The sequence below is a fragment of the Hetaerina americana genome, unplaced genomic scaffold (genome assembly GCF_022747635.1).
Source record: "Hetaerina americana unplaced genomic scaffold, ioHetAmer1.1.p SCAF_10, whole genome shotgun sequence".
Taxonomy (NCBI): Eukaryota; Metazoa; Arthropoda; class Insecta; order Odonata; family Calopterygidae; genus Hetaerina; species Hetaerina americana.
Genome location: NW_027286070.1, coordinates 48,178,830 through 48,193,689, shown reverse-complemented (window position 1 = coordinate 48,193,689; position 14,860 = coordinate 48,178,830). Strand labels below are relative to the sequence as shown.

The following is a 14,860-nucleotide window of genomic DNA, read 5'->3' as shown; positions in this document are numbered from 1 at the left end:
AATAATTCCATGGTATTTTCATCTTTTAACAGTTATTGTTTAGTCTCGCTAGTGAATTCTAAGATACGTATGCTATAAACAGCACGTTTGGATTAAAATTATGATTCCGTATTTTTAGACGGAGTCACTGAAAGATTTTGCTTATTTATGAGTAGCCTGCTTCAGTCCATCAATATGTTTCAGCTGGATTAAGTACATAGGGTGATTTATCATGGTTTTATAGGACCTAGGAAAAAAATATAGTTTTTTCCTACTTTTCTAAAAATTACAGATGCCTACTCAAATTTTTACATTTTCAATTCAAACTTCTGCAGGAAATTGACCCAGAACTGATTGTTACAATAGTCAATCGGGAACGATATTTACTATATTTTGGTATTACAATGCAACAATTTCAGGGTGTAAAAATTATTCCCCTTAATCCGGTCAAGGTGAATGATTTTTACACTCTGAAGTTGTTGCATTATAATGCACATAATGTGGATGACTCTGTTAAAAAAGTTACTGTTGCAGATTTTCCTGCAATTTCTTGTAATTAATTTTTTGGTAGTTTATCGTTTAGGGGAGGTTTTGGAAGGACTCAAACTTAACACCCCCTACATTTCTCAGCCTCAAAAAAAAGACAACCTCACCCCACGTTACAATAAACCTTTCTTAAAACATAAAAAAATAATAACAACTCGGTTCTTTGCTAAAGTGTACCATTCAATCTTAAATTAAAAGACTGTTCATTCTGCTGCATGATATAATATTTATTATTCGCTAAGGATTCATTCATATTGTCTCGGTTTCATTCTTATCTTCAGAGTAGTATAATTAAGTTTGAACACTTTATATAAATACAAAACTAAAATCACAAGTTTATCGGCGAATAAAATCTCGTCGGAATGGACTTCGATGGAAATTCGTTTCATGATTTGACGGATTTAGGACGAATGCGATGATTAACACGCTAACACATAAAATAATTTTATTGTGCACTCCTCAAGTGATAAAATGTGGTACGAAAAGAAATAATAGAGATATGTCCGACGTTTTAATAGTCTTCTCATAATATTTTCCAGCGGTTTAAAATGCGTCGTCCGTTTCGCTCAATCATCTAATCATAGCCATGACAGCATTTATTTTTTTCAAAGGACTGAATGGACTGAATAGATTTGAAAATGGGCATCCTCAAACGGTCATCCTTTATGCATTCACTTCGTCGCAGCCGATAAACCACTACCATTCAATAATTAAGAACCTAATCAAATACATGGCTAATTTAACGCCGTTATTAACTCTCGGACTTTCTATTGGTACAATAATGGATCTAAGCACTGTAGAAATATTTTCATTCTACCATATTCACACTCGAGTGTTAAATGTTAATATCCAATTATTATTTTAATTCGAAATCTCTTCTAGTCACACTTTTCTTGCTGTTTATAAATTTAAGTTTGTCGGTTATTTGGGGAATAAATCATTCACACGACTGTAACGATGAAATTGACACCCCAACGGAGTTTTTTCACTAATTTGTGTCGTGCATTAAGTTTTGTGTGATATTTGTTTAGTTAAAGTTTGTATATGAGTCCATCATTAAAAATTTCGATTTTTGATTCCACGTATTATTACCCGAATCATAACCTAAACAAAAGTTAAAGGAAGAGTTGGGACGGGAAATTTCTTATCAGGAATGTTTTCGTTCGATATAACAATTAGCCAATGAAATCCGAGGACATTTCCGCCATCGACCACATGGTTAAGGAAATCAATTTTCGGAATCAGTACAAATATGAAAACTAAATAAGATATCGATAGCAATATTTGCAAAAAGACATTTTTCAAGAAATAATAGCAAATAACATGTTGATAGTAGTAGGAGCAAATAACATGGGAAAAACAGGAAATAAAAAGAAATCCGCAAATCAAAACATCTCAACGATTCACGTTCACATTCTTTGACGCATTTCATCTGACAAATTGGTGACCTAGACATTGAATGTTTTCATACGCTAAAGCAGTATCCGTGCTCACAATTCCTTGTCGGAGGAACACTGGTCCGAAACCCAAAGCTGGCCCCACGAATACAGGTTTCTCATTCCAGAAACTAATGACCTGCCGAAACGTACTATGAGTGTTTGGATGAAATCATTCAAGATAACCAGTCGGAAAATAAAAATTCACTCGAAACGATATTTACATGGGATCTTTTATGCTCTCTGAAGCATCTAAACTTAACGCGATTGCGTCGCGTTATTCCTCACCAAAGAATCTAGCTCGTCTCCAAAGGATTTCACTCACGCGTACTCCCAGTGCACAATTGAGAAGGAGGATTTGCTACTTACTCCATTATTGCTCGTGGATCGTCCTTTCAACTTATCGTGTCTGGCCCCTTTCTTCTCCTTCGCGATCAGCATCGGCACGATTTCCTCCTCACTCTTTATGATCCTCACTGACTTTTGAATCTCCGCGACGAAGGAATCTTGTGCGAGTAACGGAGAGACGCGTGGACTCATGCGGAGTTAAGCTTTTAGTGTTTCGCGATAACCCCCCGCGGATGGATTATCTACTTTCAGACACCCCCCCTCCCCTCTCTCAACTCTCCCCTCCTTCCCGACACTCCCTACCCCGAGCTCCCTTTCCCAGCCTCCCACTGCCCCCACCCCCCTAAACGTCCCTCCCCTCAGCTACCCACTGCCCTCCACCTTCCCCCCACCAAACCCGTCACGCCGGTCTCCTCGCTCCGCGCGAAGCCACGCATTTTTACGTAATCCTTGAAGACTCCGACCCAGTCGAAACGCCTTTCCGGGGAAAGTACTGGACCAAGCATCCCGGTAATTTATTGCTACTCCAGGAGAGCGATTCCGAGAATTTGCAGGGCCACCCGCCACCTTCATTAATTTCCGTCACGGCCTAAGGAACCCTTGATCCGGCCGAGCAAAAGGTCGCCGAACAATATTCAGGAAATGTAAATCATGATATATGTTTTCCTGCATCTGATATCGTCATATTGCCATGTTGTGGTTTCGACGACCTGGAAGCCCAGTGCCGGAGAGAGCCGGTAGATAAAATTTATAGAATCCGGCTTTACTTTGTGGTATTTTTATCTAAACATAACAGCAGGAGGAGCCAATTGTATTAAAAAACCAGTCCAAATTGTTGTATTGGGTGAAAAACTTAACGGCTATTATTTCAGGGCCCAATATCTCAGAAAGGAACGCGAAAAGTCGACAGAAATGCCAAAATACTCATCTAAATCTATACAGTAACCCACAGTGCGTCGCAAAGACGTGTGGCAGGGGGTGTTAGATCGCCCGCCATTCTACTTCTACTTCACTACTTCCTCATATACATAGCACCACCTAATCTACTCTAAGGACACGTAGAAGGGAGTGACTAGACACCGTTCAATCGTGTCCGATCATTCCCTTCATTGCCATTCGGGCAAATAAGGAAACCTATTCAATGCCCACATACAATGCAGTCACTAATTACCAGCTAGCATTATACTCATGAATTACGGGTAATTCACAATTACATTGGATCTACAATTTTATATTCGTAACACCGCACCACCAAAGACATTATTTAAAAGACCGTGGAGATAATTGAGCTGAAAAGATAAGGTAGAGCGAACATTTAGTGGCCAGCGGCTCCCGTCCCGGCACTAGTTTTTCCATTCCGAGACATACTTTCTCCCCTCTATTACGCTTTGCAATTAAATATTTCACTGAATTATCTTAATCTTCACACACGGTACTTTATTATAGCTCTAAGTTTGTCTATTTTCTTGATTTCCTCATTTTGAATCACCGTTCTTATCCCTCTGGTTCAAGAAGCTTTTTAAATGCATCCAACGCATCTTAAAAGCTTGAAGTTTGAGGATACCTAAGGGAGCGATATTATTATAGTATAACTGCATTATCTCGGTGGACAAAGCATCCCGTAGGTAGGTTAGGCATACGGATGGTTTGTGTGAGCAGACAAGTCGCACTGAATTAGCATTACAAAAGCCTGGGGATAACCAACTACACTGATAAAATTAACGCGGTAAAATTACTTTGTGTACTAAAAACAGTATTATTCGTAAAAAATCTGTTAACATATTAATCGTTACAATCAAAACAAATTTGTTTAGTTGATTTTGTGCGCAGACACGCTTGCTCGGAAAAGCGAATTCCCTTGATCAGGTGAATTCCTCCTTTCCCCACCCATTTGACCTTGAATGAACGCGTGTTCTTCAAGGTCAATGCTAAATGCACTCGTCACATATCCGGTGCTGTAGTTTTGGAAGCGAATCAGGCAGAAAAAATATTGGTATTCCCGTTGCGGCATTTTTCTCAACTTCACGTAAAGTAACTGAAAAAAGAGGTTTCAACTCTCTCGGCTGTGATTTCAATAACCCCAAGAACAACCTGCGAATACCTCCGCTTCCACTTTTCAGTCATACCACCTGTCCAATGCGATAGTCATACTCCGAATTGAGGACAGAGAAGAGATACATCTGAGAGTGCCTATCTTGTGACTATCCCACGTGAGCGTCGAAGAAAGGCTTACTCTCTTTGAAATTGCATATTTGATGATTGTCAACATCAAGTAGGCCTTCATGTTTAGGAAATCGTCGAAGTGAAGGATGCAGCATCTCTTTTAGAAAGAAATCAGATGGATTTTGGCTAGCTCTAGAACTTTTTGCTAACTTTATTCATAGGAGATCTAAACTTATGATAATTAATAATAAATGATAATGTTCTTGGTAAGCCCTTAAAGAAAATGGATGTTACAAAATTTTTCCCATCAGAAGTGGCAAAATACGAGTTTACCAACCTATCATGAATGAACCTTGCAAATTGCACACATTTGAAGTTTTTGGCTCTAAAGTCACACTCTAAAAAGTGGGAGACTTTTGTTGTGTACGAAGTAAGATGGCTAATGAGAACTGTGGGTATTTTTAGACCTGTCTATTAGGGATTCGCGAGCGCCAACATGGAGTTTAATTTTCTTCTTTCGTGAAACGTGGACGATAGAAGTAGCAAAGCAACGAATTTTTGGAAACTAGGAGATGTTGTGCCACAGGATTAAAATGGATGGATAGTGAGAGGTGAATAAATGACTACTCTGAGGATTAAGTGGAAGTGCTAGATGCCTCCCATCATACCCTCCCATCATCTTGGTTGTATGTGATTGTCTTCCATATAATGCCTGTAATGTAAGGGTTAGGTGGAAGAAGGGACTATAGGTCTCAACCTCGCCCAATTAAGTCGATAAATAAATAAATAAATAAATACCCCATGGCAGGAATTCACAAATAAGGAAAGAGGGTGACAGTTCCTTTTCCTCCATTGCCTGTGGTTTCCCAGGAAGGTTGATACTCAAAAAATCACAGAGCTTGGGGGAAGCTGAGGGTTGCCTAGAGATGTCATCCGGAATCGAACCCTGGGCATCTAGCATGTGGCCAAACGTGCTATCTCCGGGACTAACTCACCTAATAAGTGCGTTATATCATTTCGATATCCAAATGCGGGTGAATCATAATAAATGTTTAAATTAAATTACAGCGTTCACATTTGCAAGCAGGGAATTTTTTTATTTGAATTTATTAATAATTGATTATGCTCTTGCAACGTGCATACCATACAAATATTTTTAAAGTTGATTAAATTGAAATTGTTATCTTTTAATCGACCATTTTACCAAGCCCTAATTAAATATGAAGTTACACACCGCATCGCAGTCTACGGTAAATTCATGCATGAATGAAGTAAGTAATTTCATGCATAACAGAAATTTAATTCTTTTGCAAACTACTCTATACTTGGTAAGCAAATAATTTTTCTTAGTTTACAAATGAGAGATTAATGGTTTCTTAAAAGTCATCTACAGATGAGATATTTTCAGTGAAGTTAGTTTTACCGCCGGTTGACACGCATGTTATTATCACTGTGTAAATACAACAAATTAAAGCCCTAATAGAAATATCCTGAGCCGAGTTAACTGTCTGCTTCCGTGTTGCCATCAATAAACAAGGATATCTGAGGAAATCACAAAGTTAAAAGACCACATGCATCATATTTAACTATCAAATTATGTAAAAATCATAGTACGTAAACATGATGTGAATATCTCCTACCTTTCACGCCTCGGCACTACTTTGTAGTCAACAAATGAATTGTCAGTCTCTTAATCACTCACGAATATCGCGTGGAGAAGCTTTGTGAGAAAATGTACTCGAAGAACCATTGCGTAATAATTTGCTTTAAAAGCTGGTAAGGGCATTCATCTGAGAAAACTCAAACAGAATATAATAACGGACTATGAGGAACCAGTTTCAGTAAATATGTGCTCGATAAAATGACTAATATCCTCTGCAATTAATCTTCCTAGAAGGGAGTTTTTCAAGGTTAAAATTTTCATATTTTGATGCTGTAGACAGAGTGTATTAAATTATTTTAATTGCGCATAACCTACTGTTATTATTTCATTTATTTTTCGTAGTAGCGAAAAATGCTTTTGCCTCGGGGCGATTATATTGAGAAATAACAGAAGTATCAACGTTCTGTTTCGAGTGTTTTGACAGAAAAAAGTACATTTTAAAATTTGTACACATCTACATTAACATTATACACCGCAGGAGGGTGTGGCTGGTGGCGAGGTAAGGCACCAACCATGAATGTACACCTATTGGTTCACAAATTCATTTGAATAAATGTTAGCTCATAAAGACTCGTGCAAATACAAATATTCAGGCCTATATGCATCATGAAATAAATGAGTATATCATTTCATGTATGTCTTTATGTAAACAGCAGTAATTAACTTTAAGCTAATCCGTTCGGGTGCTTAAACTCGAGTTTGTTATGATTACGTATCGCGCGGTGGAAGAATCAGTACTTGATTCTGTCGGGGATAGTGTTAAGCTCCCTTATTTTAAATCGGTTGTCGAATCTATCAATATTATTTGGTGCCATAACAATTTCTTCAGCATTGCAAGAAAACTCAACTGTCCTGGACATTTCAATGCAACAATTTCAGAGTGTAAAAATCATTCGCCTTGACTAGGATTCGAACCCAGATCCCTCAATGTCCGGTCGAGTGCTTTAGCCACTTAAGCTACCGAGGCGTCCTCTTAAACTCTGAAATTTTGGGGCTTTGAAAGGAACTAAATGTTGTGACGAAATGCCGTACATACAATGTCACAGGCATTCGTATTCGTGCGCGACGCGCCACAGTCCGCGAGGTTAAAGCCAACTTTTAAACACATATGGTGTTTATACTTTGACAAATTCCAAAGAAACTGCGGGAGATGCCGCAAGAGTAACCTTTAACGGAGTCATCCGCTAATGATTGTTAGTCCAGGCGAATGATTTTTGCACTCTGAAATTGTTGCATTGAAATGCACATTAGCGGATGACTCCGTTAAAAGTTACTGTTGCGGCATCTCCCGCAGTTTCTTTGGAATTTTCCTGGACATTTATAAAAGAGTAAGTCTTTTCGGCTCCTTTGGTAAGTCAAGGGACTACCAAACTAATTCCTTCAGCTAATTGTTTCATCATGCGTACTTCTTTTACACAGTAATGTTTCACAAATCCGGAGATGTTTCTCTGAATTATTTCCAATTCTTGAGTTAACTTGTTCTCTCATGGATCCGAAATACGTGTACTTGCTACGATTTTCAATTGTTGCAGAGTTTAAGCGAAGTACGACCTCTTGTCTTTACTTTTCATTTTATTTCCCTAAAACCAGTCAAATGAAACCTAGCTTCTTTCAGGCTGGCACACATTAATACAGCTCGTATAACAACTCAGAGAAATATAAAATTGAATTCTCCAGCTCCTTTTCTTTTCCTTTTATTTCTTTCTTCGATATTTTTCAGGAAGCTTCATGCCTGAGTGGACACTATTTACGTGATCCGTGAAGCGATTGGTGCCCATTGATTTGCGCAACATACGCCACAACGTCATCGTAAAACGTCTAAGAAGTTAGCTCTCTCCATTACCTTTGGTGGATCAGATTTTTCCACTCTTGAAGAGCTAAATTCTACTTCTACTACTACTACCTACCTCGAAAACTACTACCTACCTCGAATACTACTACCGCACGTGAAGTGCTGAATCCAAACATTTTTCCTTTGGATTATTTACGCATCTTAATATTCCAGGGTTTCGTACACTTTGCCCTGAAAACCTTATTCTCGCTCTGTTTAGCGGCGGTTTGGGAAGACCTACTTTATATTGAGGGAAAATATGGCCCCACTGAATAAATTAACATTGTATTATTCGCACAAAAAATAAAATACTAAGTTTATTTATTCAGTGATCGTGAATTTTCACAAAGTAGAACCTCAAGATTATTGAATCCAAAATGATTGCCCCTTTAATCAGAAAATGTTTCCGAGACACGCTTTTCAAAATATAATCCATCGGTTAAATAAAAGTTAAAACAAATTCCAGGATATTGGCCACAAAAATAAATTGAAAATATTTCTAAAGTGTTCAAAGTATCGTGTTTACGCCAACTCCCACTCAAGTTCTCTCGGTAAGCTGTACCTTCGAGGCTCTGGTACCTTTAGTTAATTCTTTTAGGTTCTTCTTCTCTTTTGAATTATTCTACGTAAGCATCTCTAAAGATGTTTCACAATACGCAAAAGTGACCAATATCCTAAGAGTCTTATCAAAAGTATCTACGAATTTTAGAACCATTCCGTCATAGATCGGTGATGAGAGTAGAGGTTCGTCACCCATTTGCTGCGTACATTGTTGAAGTACGACTCGGGAAAAGAAGAATGACGAAAACCAGGATATTTGCCTTTGATTGATCGAAGAGGAGGCGAGTGTAAAACATTTTTTCGGTTTCGCTTTCTGTAAAGAGTCTTAGAATGGATGGCTGAAAAAAGTTGGTAATATACCAATGCACTAACAAAACACCACGTACCAGACCACCGTCGAGTGTGAGAAGGCGAATACACTAGCGTTTACATGTATTTTGACCGCCCTGGAGCTCAAGTAGTAGTTTTAGAGGAGGCGACCGGCAGCTAAAGTCATTTGCGGTATTAGGGATGGGTAGGAAAGGAAGGGTGGAGAGAAACCCAGCGTCTGCATTAGCCTACTCTTGTCGAAAAGCGCCAAGGGGCCCGCAGTTTAACGTCCCATCCGATGGACGTCGTACTCACTCAAAGTGCTCTCCACAAAGCTTCTCAAGTAGGGATCGGGATACCACTGAAAAATATCTGCCGCCCCTGTGATTCGAACCCGGGCCCTCTCGGTGGGAAGTCTGTATCTTACGTTAGCCACCGCACCATCCCGATCCCCTGGAGTTCGAAAGGGAAATTAAAGGCCAGGGGGCAAGGGACTCGAGGCCATCAAATGTAAATGAGGGTTGCCAAGTCCTTAGTTGATTAGCGAGGGCGGGGGAAAGGGTTGGAGTGTGGCGAGGATAAATTGAATTGGAGTCGGGGTAGGTGGAAACCCGGGTGGAAGGGGGAGGGGGGGGGAGTTCGAGCACCCGTAATAGGGGTGTGATGCTGGAATTGGTGAGGACGACAGCTGACGGACCACCACTAAAAAGGCACTCTTTCAAGCCATAATTTGGACGCTTTTACTTTTGCAGACCAATACCCCAATTTAAACAGAATGCGAACCGCCGTGTGCCCGTGAATACAAACAAACGCAATGCTCGAATATGATTCGTTTTACAATCGAATGACTACATTCAATTTGGAATACTTCTTTTTATTAATCCATAAATGTGCGCCGGGAGGGAAAGAGGACAGGGATGATCCCTAGATGCACGACGACGTGTTACATCGGGGAGGGAGGAGTGGTGAGTCGAGAGCCAAGAGTTATGTCACAGGGGAAAAGATTACGAAAATGAATTGGGTGCGTCAGCACCACGGAATGCGTAAAAGCTGCTCACTAAGCTATCAAATGGACAGTAGTTTTTCATCTTGTTTTCAATTTATCTTGCAAAAATATAAGCGTAACGGAATATGGGTTGTACATTTATAGCAGTGTGGCATGGGTAAAGATGGGATGATAAGCAAATAAATGTGCCGTAGTGATTGAAGGGTTCATATTATTTAATCTGCTAACGATTCCCAAAGGTCCTGATTAGATTGAGAGGTAATCGGGAAAGTGAGTTGTAACTGATTGCAATTTTTTGTTGGAATCCTGATTTCAAATTTACCGCAACTATAAGATCGGCATTTGTTTGCAGTAGTAATACCATATGAGGAATGGCAATGGACCCGAAAGATCCATTCAAAGCACATATTGAGCTTATCAGGTAAGAAGTCAAGATTACCACTGCTTCGTCATAATCAATGATGATACGGATAAAGATAAAACGGATTCGAAGAATCTTTATGCAATGTTACGCATTTTTCTCTGGTATTAAATGAAGTTGATCTTTCCAAGAGATGTGTAGGTTATGCAAGATATTGTGAAAGTTCTTATCAAAATCAGATAATAATCGGCTTACAGAAACTTTAGAGCTTACTTCCATCCGCTCATGAAGCGTATTATTGTTTGTAAATTGTCTCTCTTCCCCTTGAGTACTGATTTTACCAAGATTTCCAGAAATACTTTAAAGTATCTTCATTAATTTCTCAGAATGACTACAGTATATAGAATTCGGTTAGTGTTGGGCGGTAATATTTCTTGTAGTTAATAATTAGTTAATTAAAATTAGTAGTTAATAATATTTTTATATTATTATTATATGTTAATGTAGTTAATAATAATTAAAAACATTAAAATCCGAGAGTAGCGTAAAATTAAATGTGCACATAGCCGCGCCAGCTAGAGGTAGATGCATATGAACGCGGAATCATAGGTAATTCTCTCACTGAACTGTGTTGCAGCAATGGAAACATTTTCATTTCACAATGAATTCACTCTAAACCTAGTTTAGTTTCTTAGTTAAATAGCCGATTGTGTCAATTACACTGTCATTATGTGACCAGAATTTTGCTTATATATTCGTGTAACAGACGGGTCCCTTCACAGGGTTAAGCTTGCAATGACAAATATTTATTCTGGTTCAGGGGTTAAAATAACAATATGGAATTATATTTACTTTTATATGTTATCATATTGTTGCAGAACATAAAAAGGTTTTAAGAATTTTGCCTTCTAAAAAATATGCCTATTTCTGCTTTTAACCAATATTGACTCAGCTGTTATCGTAGAAAAATAAGCAATGTTACGGAGATGCAACTAAAAGAAGTAAATTAAGGCAATTGATATTTTTTAAATAATCAGTTTAAAATAATACAGGAGAATCCCTTATCAAAAATGAACATTTTTCCAGAGACGCATTTATTAACGTCTGAGACCCTCCACATCTAAAATGTTACCAGAAAGATATTATCTCATGCACTTTGAGAAATTCTGTAGCTCTTCAATCATATCTCAATCCCGAATTTAGTCACAATGGAACGTCTGCTGTATGAATGAAACTTCTATTGAGGTATTCTGGAAATGTCAAAATCGTCGATAGTGGAAAGCAATTAATTGGTTACACAGAGTTCAGGATGTCGTGAAATGAATTATCAAGTTCATTTTAATACGTGTCAATTAGATTTAACAACTCTAATTACTTTTTGGAAACTTATATTCTACGTATTTTCAGCCACTTAATGATTTCTCGTATAACAACCAATATTTTATTGTCCATCTGTTGGTACTAGTAATACTAATGTCGTGTTTGTAGCTAAAATAAAAATCAATATGCCAAAAAAGTTTAACTTGATTCGTTTAAATCTTCCAATTGCACGGAATAAATTCTGAAACATACATCCTAAGTCCAGAATTTTTGACACAGTTCAGATCCATGTGGTAACAATACATTTTATGGCATTATTTTATTTCAATTGATTTTTCCAATGGCCTTTTGACTTCTCACCTAGACACCAGCGAGTAGAATGAGAACACAAGTAGTTACAAGTAGGCCTTCCAGGAGAAACCACGTCAGAGCATTAGAGAAACGCTCTTCGATGGCATCCATGAAGAAAAAGGTCGCAAAACTCCACGCAAAATACACTGGAGAGAGCGAATAATTCCTACGTATCTCTCAGAGAGTGTGGGTGTTTAACGACTGAAAGACACTGGCGTCTTTCCGTTCGTCTGATGATACAAAACGCTGCATCACGTCCTTAGGAAGAGGCTATAATAGTCTTTAACAGAAATACATCGCACTAAGGGTTATTCAATTTAGAGTGTGATGAACCCGATTAAGTTCCTTCTCCAAAGGGTTGTAAAAATGGTCGGTTTGAGTGGGTATTTTAGTTTGCCGTTGGATACGTCTGAAGCAACAAAAATATCTGTAAACGAAATGCACCTGTGGTTTAAGAATTTATGGGCTTCAGCAGAAAGTTCTCGTATAAAGCGTTTTTTCTTTGCTACAGTTCGCAAACGATCACAATTTGTGTTAGTTCTACATTCGGGAATCCGTTATTTTGTTTAATTCCTTGACCTGACTAAACTCTAAACCAAGGTTTTCTCAGAAAATACACCGTGATCATTTTATTCCTCCTAGGTTTCACATTCTATTGTGCATGGCCGATTCAAGGGAATATAGTGGCATATCCCCTCTTGGAGAACATTTTTAACAAAAATAGAATCCAAATTAGTTACCCGTGACTTCCAGCTCCAGTTTAGTCCTGCAATTTTTCGTTCCGAAATCTTTTTTAACTCCGGACCTTTCAGCCCTACAAATCTCCACCCTCGATATGTATTTCACGGCGATGTAGCATCGTCTTATGAATCATTTGACTCGATTTTAATATAAGATTGACAAAGAATCAAGGTTTCCCTGAGCGTATGTCTAAATGAATATTTGTTCTGCACCTGATTCATTTTCATTTGTACAGTTATATATCTGAAATCCTTTGAGAGATTACCTCGAAACGACATTTGTCAAGTATAGGGAAGTACTCTTGCTTAATATTAATACTTTCATTATTTTTACCTGCCAAATATAAGAATAACTCATGAGTTTAGAATATATGCTATCGGTCTAATTTGTAATAATCTCCGAAGATACGCATTTTGTATCACATTTCTCAGGTTACTAACGAATGAATCACTCGCAAGTGTGCTTCAAATATAGAGCTGTCTTTTAATTAAATAAATATTTTGAAAGGATAAAGAAAGTGCTTTTTCATTGTCTTTCTTTGTAGCGGGTGGGAGAAAACTTAATTAGAGTGTATTATTGCATTATTCAGCATTATTATTTATTAAAATCAGGAAGGGTGAAATTATTAAGTTCTCATGCGTTTACTAGCGCGAATAAAGTGCGGCAAATTCCTTTAGAAATATTCGCGCATCTCTCTCTCTCTCGCCTCAGAATTGGCATCTTGACGCAGGTTTTACGGTGGCGTATTCAGCTTCGGGACTACAGATCATCAGCACTTAATCATGCTAATTGCTTCCTCGTGTTTCCGTGATGCAACGCTAATAACTGCTCTTATGGTGATCTTGCGAAGGGCCCGTCGACGCATGCTTTATGCAATGGGTGGAGAGCGAAGCACTAAAGGCGATTCTGCGGCGGCGGTGATCTGTATGAATCGCAGCCTTCCCAAGTCACTCGCGTGCTCCAAGGGGCTGATTACCTTATAACTCCCATATTCATTAGCTCCACCCCCAAAATTTTACTCTTTCAAGAATAACTGTCTAATTGATTAGGCCATACTTATAACTATTGCGCAATGAAAATATTATTATTCTATATTGGGCATTCTACAGGTTAAGGTAGGTTTTGGATGGAAACAGCCTGTGAAACGATAAAACGACACGCTTACTTGCCTCTCCTCAAGAAACATAAGCTGATATCGCTTCAATTCTCTACACTCCCCCCCCCTTCATTTCATCCTATATCCCCATATCTCGACTACCCTCCCATATCTACCCACAGAATTCAGCATCCCATTGCCAATCAAAATACTTTGCAACCAACTTTCCTGCCTCCTTTAAATTTCTCCTAAAAAACTGTTCTCCGGTATGTTCCTTGACTGCCCGAACGGGCAAGTATAAAGTATAAACCGTCCCGGTGAGTGAAGTCTCACCTTTACCGGTCATTGTGCATAATAAACGCTCCTCCACTATAGCACGTAATTTCTCTTTTGCTTTCTATCTGCCCATTTCATTTTTTCAATTCTTCTCCACACCCACATTTCAAACACCTTTAATCTATGCCTATTGTCTTGCAATGTAGTTTAGTAATTTCTTTCTTGCTTTTTAATTGGAATAATGTCCAAGGGCAGCAATATTGTCAATTAACGGTGGCACATGTATGAAATACAATATAAAAATGGAATATTTTTTACCTTATTTAATGCTATAAAATTTACTAAAGATGTAGCTTCCCAAATGATAATAGTTAAAAGTTAATTTGATTATTAATGAGCGATCAAATAATTTGTTGAAAATTGGAATGATTTAGTTACTATTTGATTACATATATATTTCCACCAGTAGTCTGCCTTCGTTACCAATATTATTAATGGTAACAAAAATACCATATGTCTTCTGAAGTACCTACAATCCACTTTTGTTGCATTGATTATTCAAACAAAATGCTATGAATATGATGCTAGTAGAGAAGGAATAGTTTATTTATGTTTGGCTACCATTGGTGGTAAGCTCAACGCAATTTTCAGTTGTGTATAGGATAATAAAAATCAGAACAAATGGTATGATAGCTGAGAGTAGAGCTCCCCTATTACTGGGCCCCAAGACCTGTGGAATATACACGTAAGGGAGGGAGGAATCCGTTATTTTATTTCTTTATAAAATATTTTAAACCCTCTTTTCTTATAAAAGCAGCCACAGGAGTAGTTGTAGGGCATGTAACTGGCAGCTAAGTACACTTGTACCTTTAG

At 38.1% G+C, this 14,860-nt stretch overlaps 1 protein-coding gene across 2 annotated transcripts in view; it reads right to left on the bottom strand.

The window, feature by feature from the left end:
• The window catches only part of LOC139700098 (trehalose transporter 1-like protein), a 35,302-nt gene extending 32,806 nt beyond the window's left edge, over positions 1 to 2,496 (bottom strand). For both annotated transcript variants that reach the window (XM_071598613.1, XM_071598614.1), the window contains exon 1: positions 2,331 to 2,496. In XM_071598613.1, coding sequence (XP_071454714.1) covers positions 2,331 to 2,335 — 5 coding nt within the window. In that variant the 5' untranslated portion in view covers positions 2,336 to 2,496. The remainder of the gene's footprint in view (positions 1 to 2,330) is intronic.
• Positions 2,497 to 14,860: the final 12,364 nt, after the last annotated feature.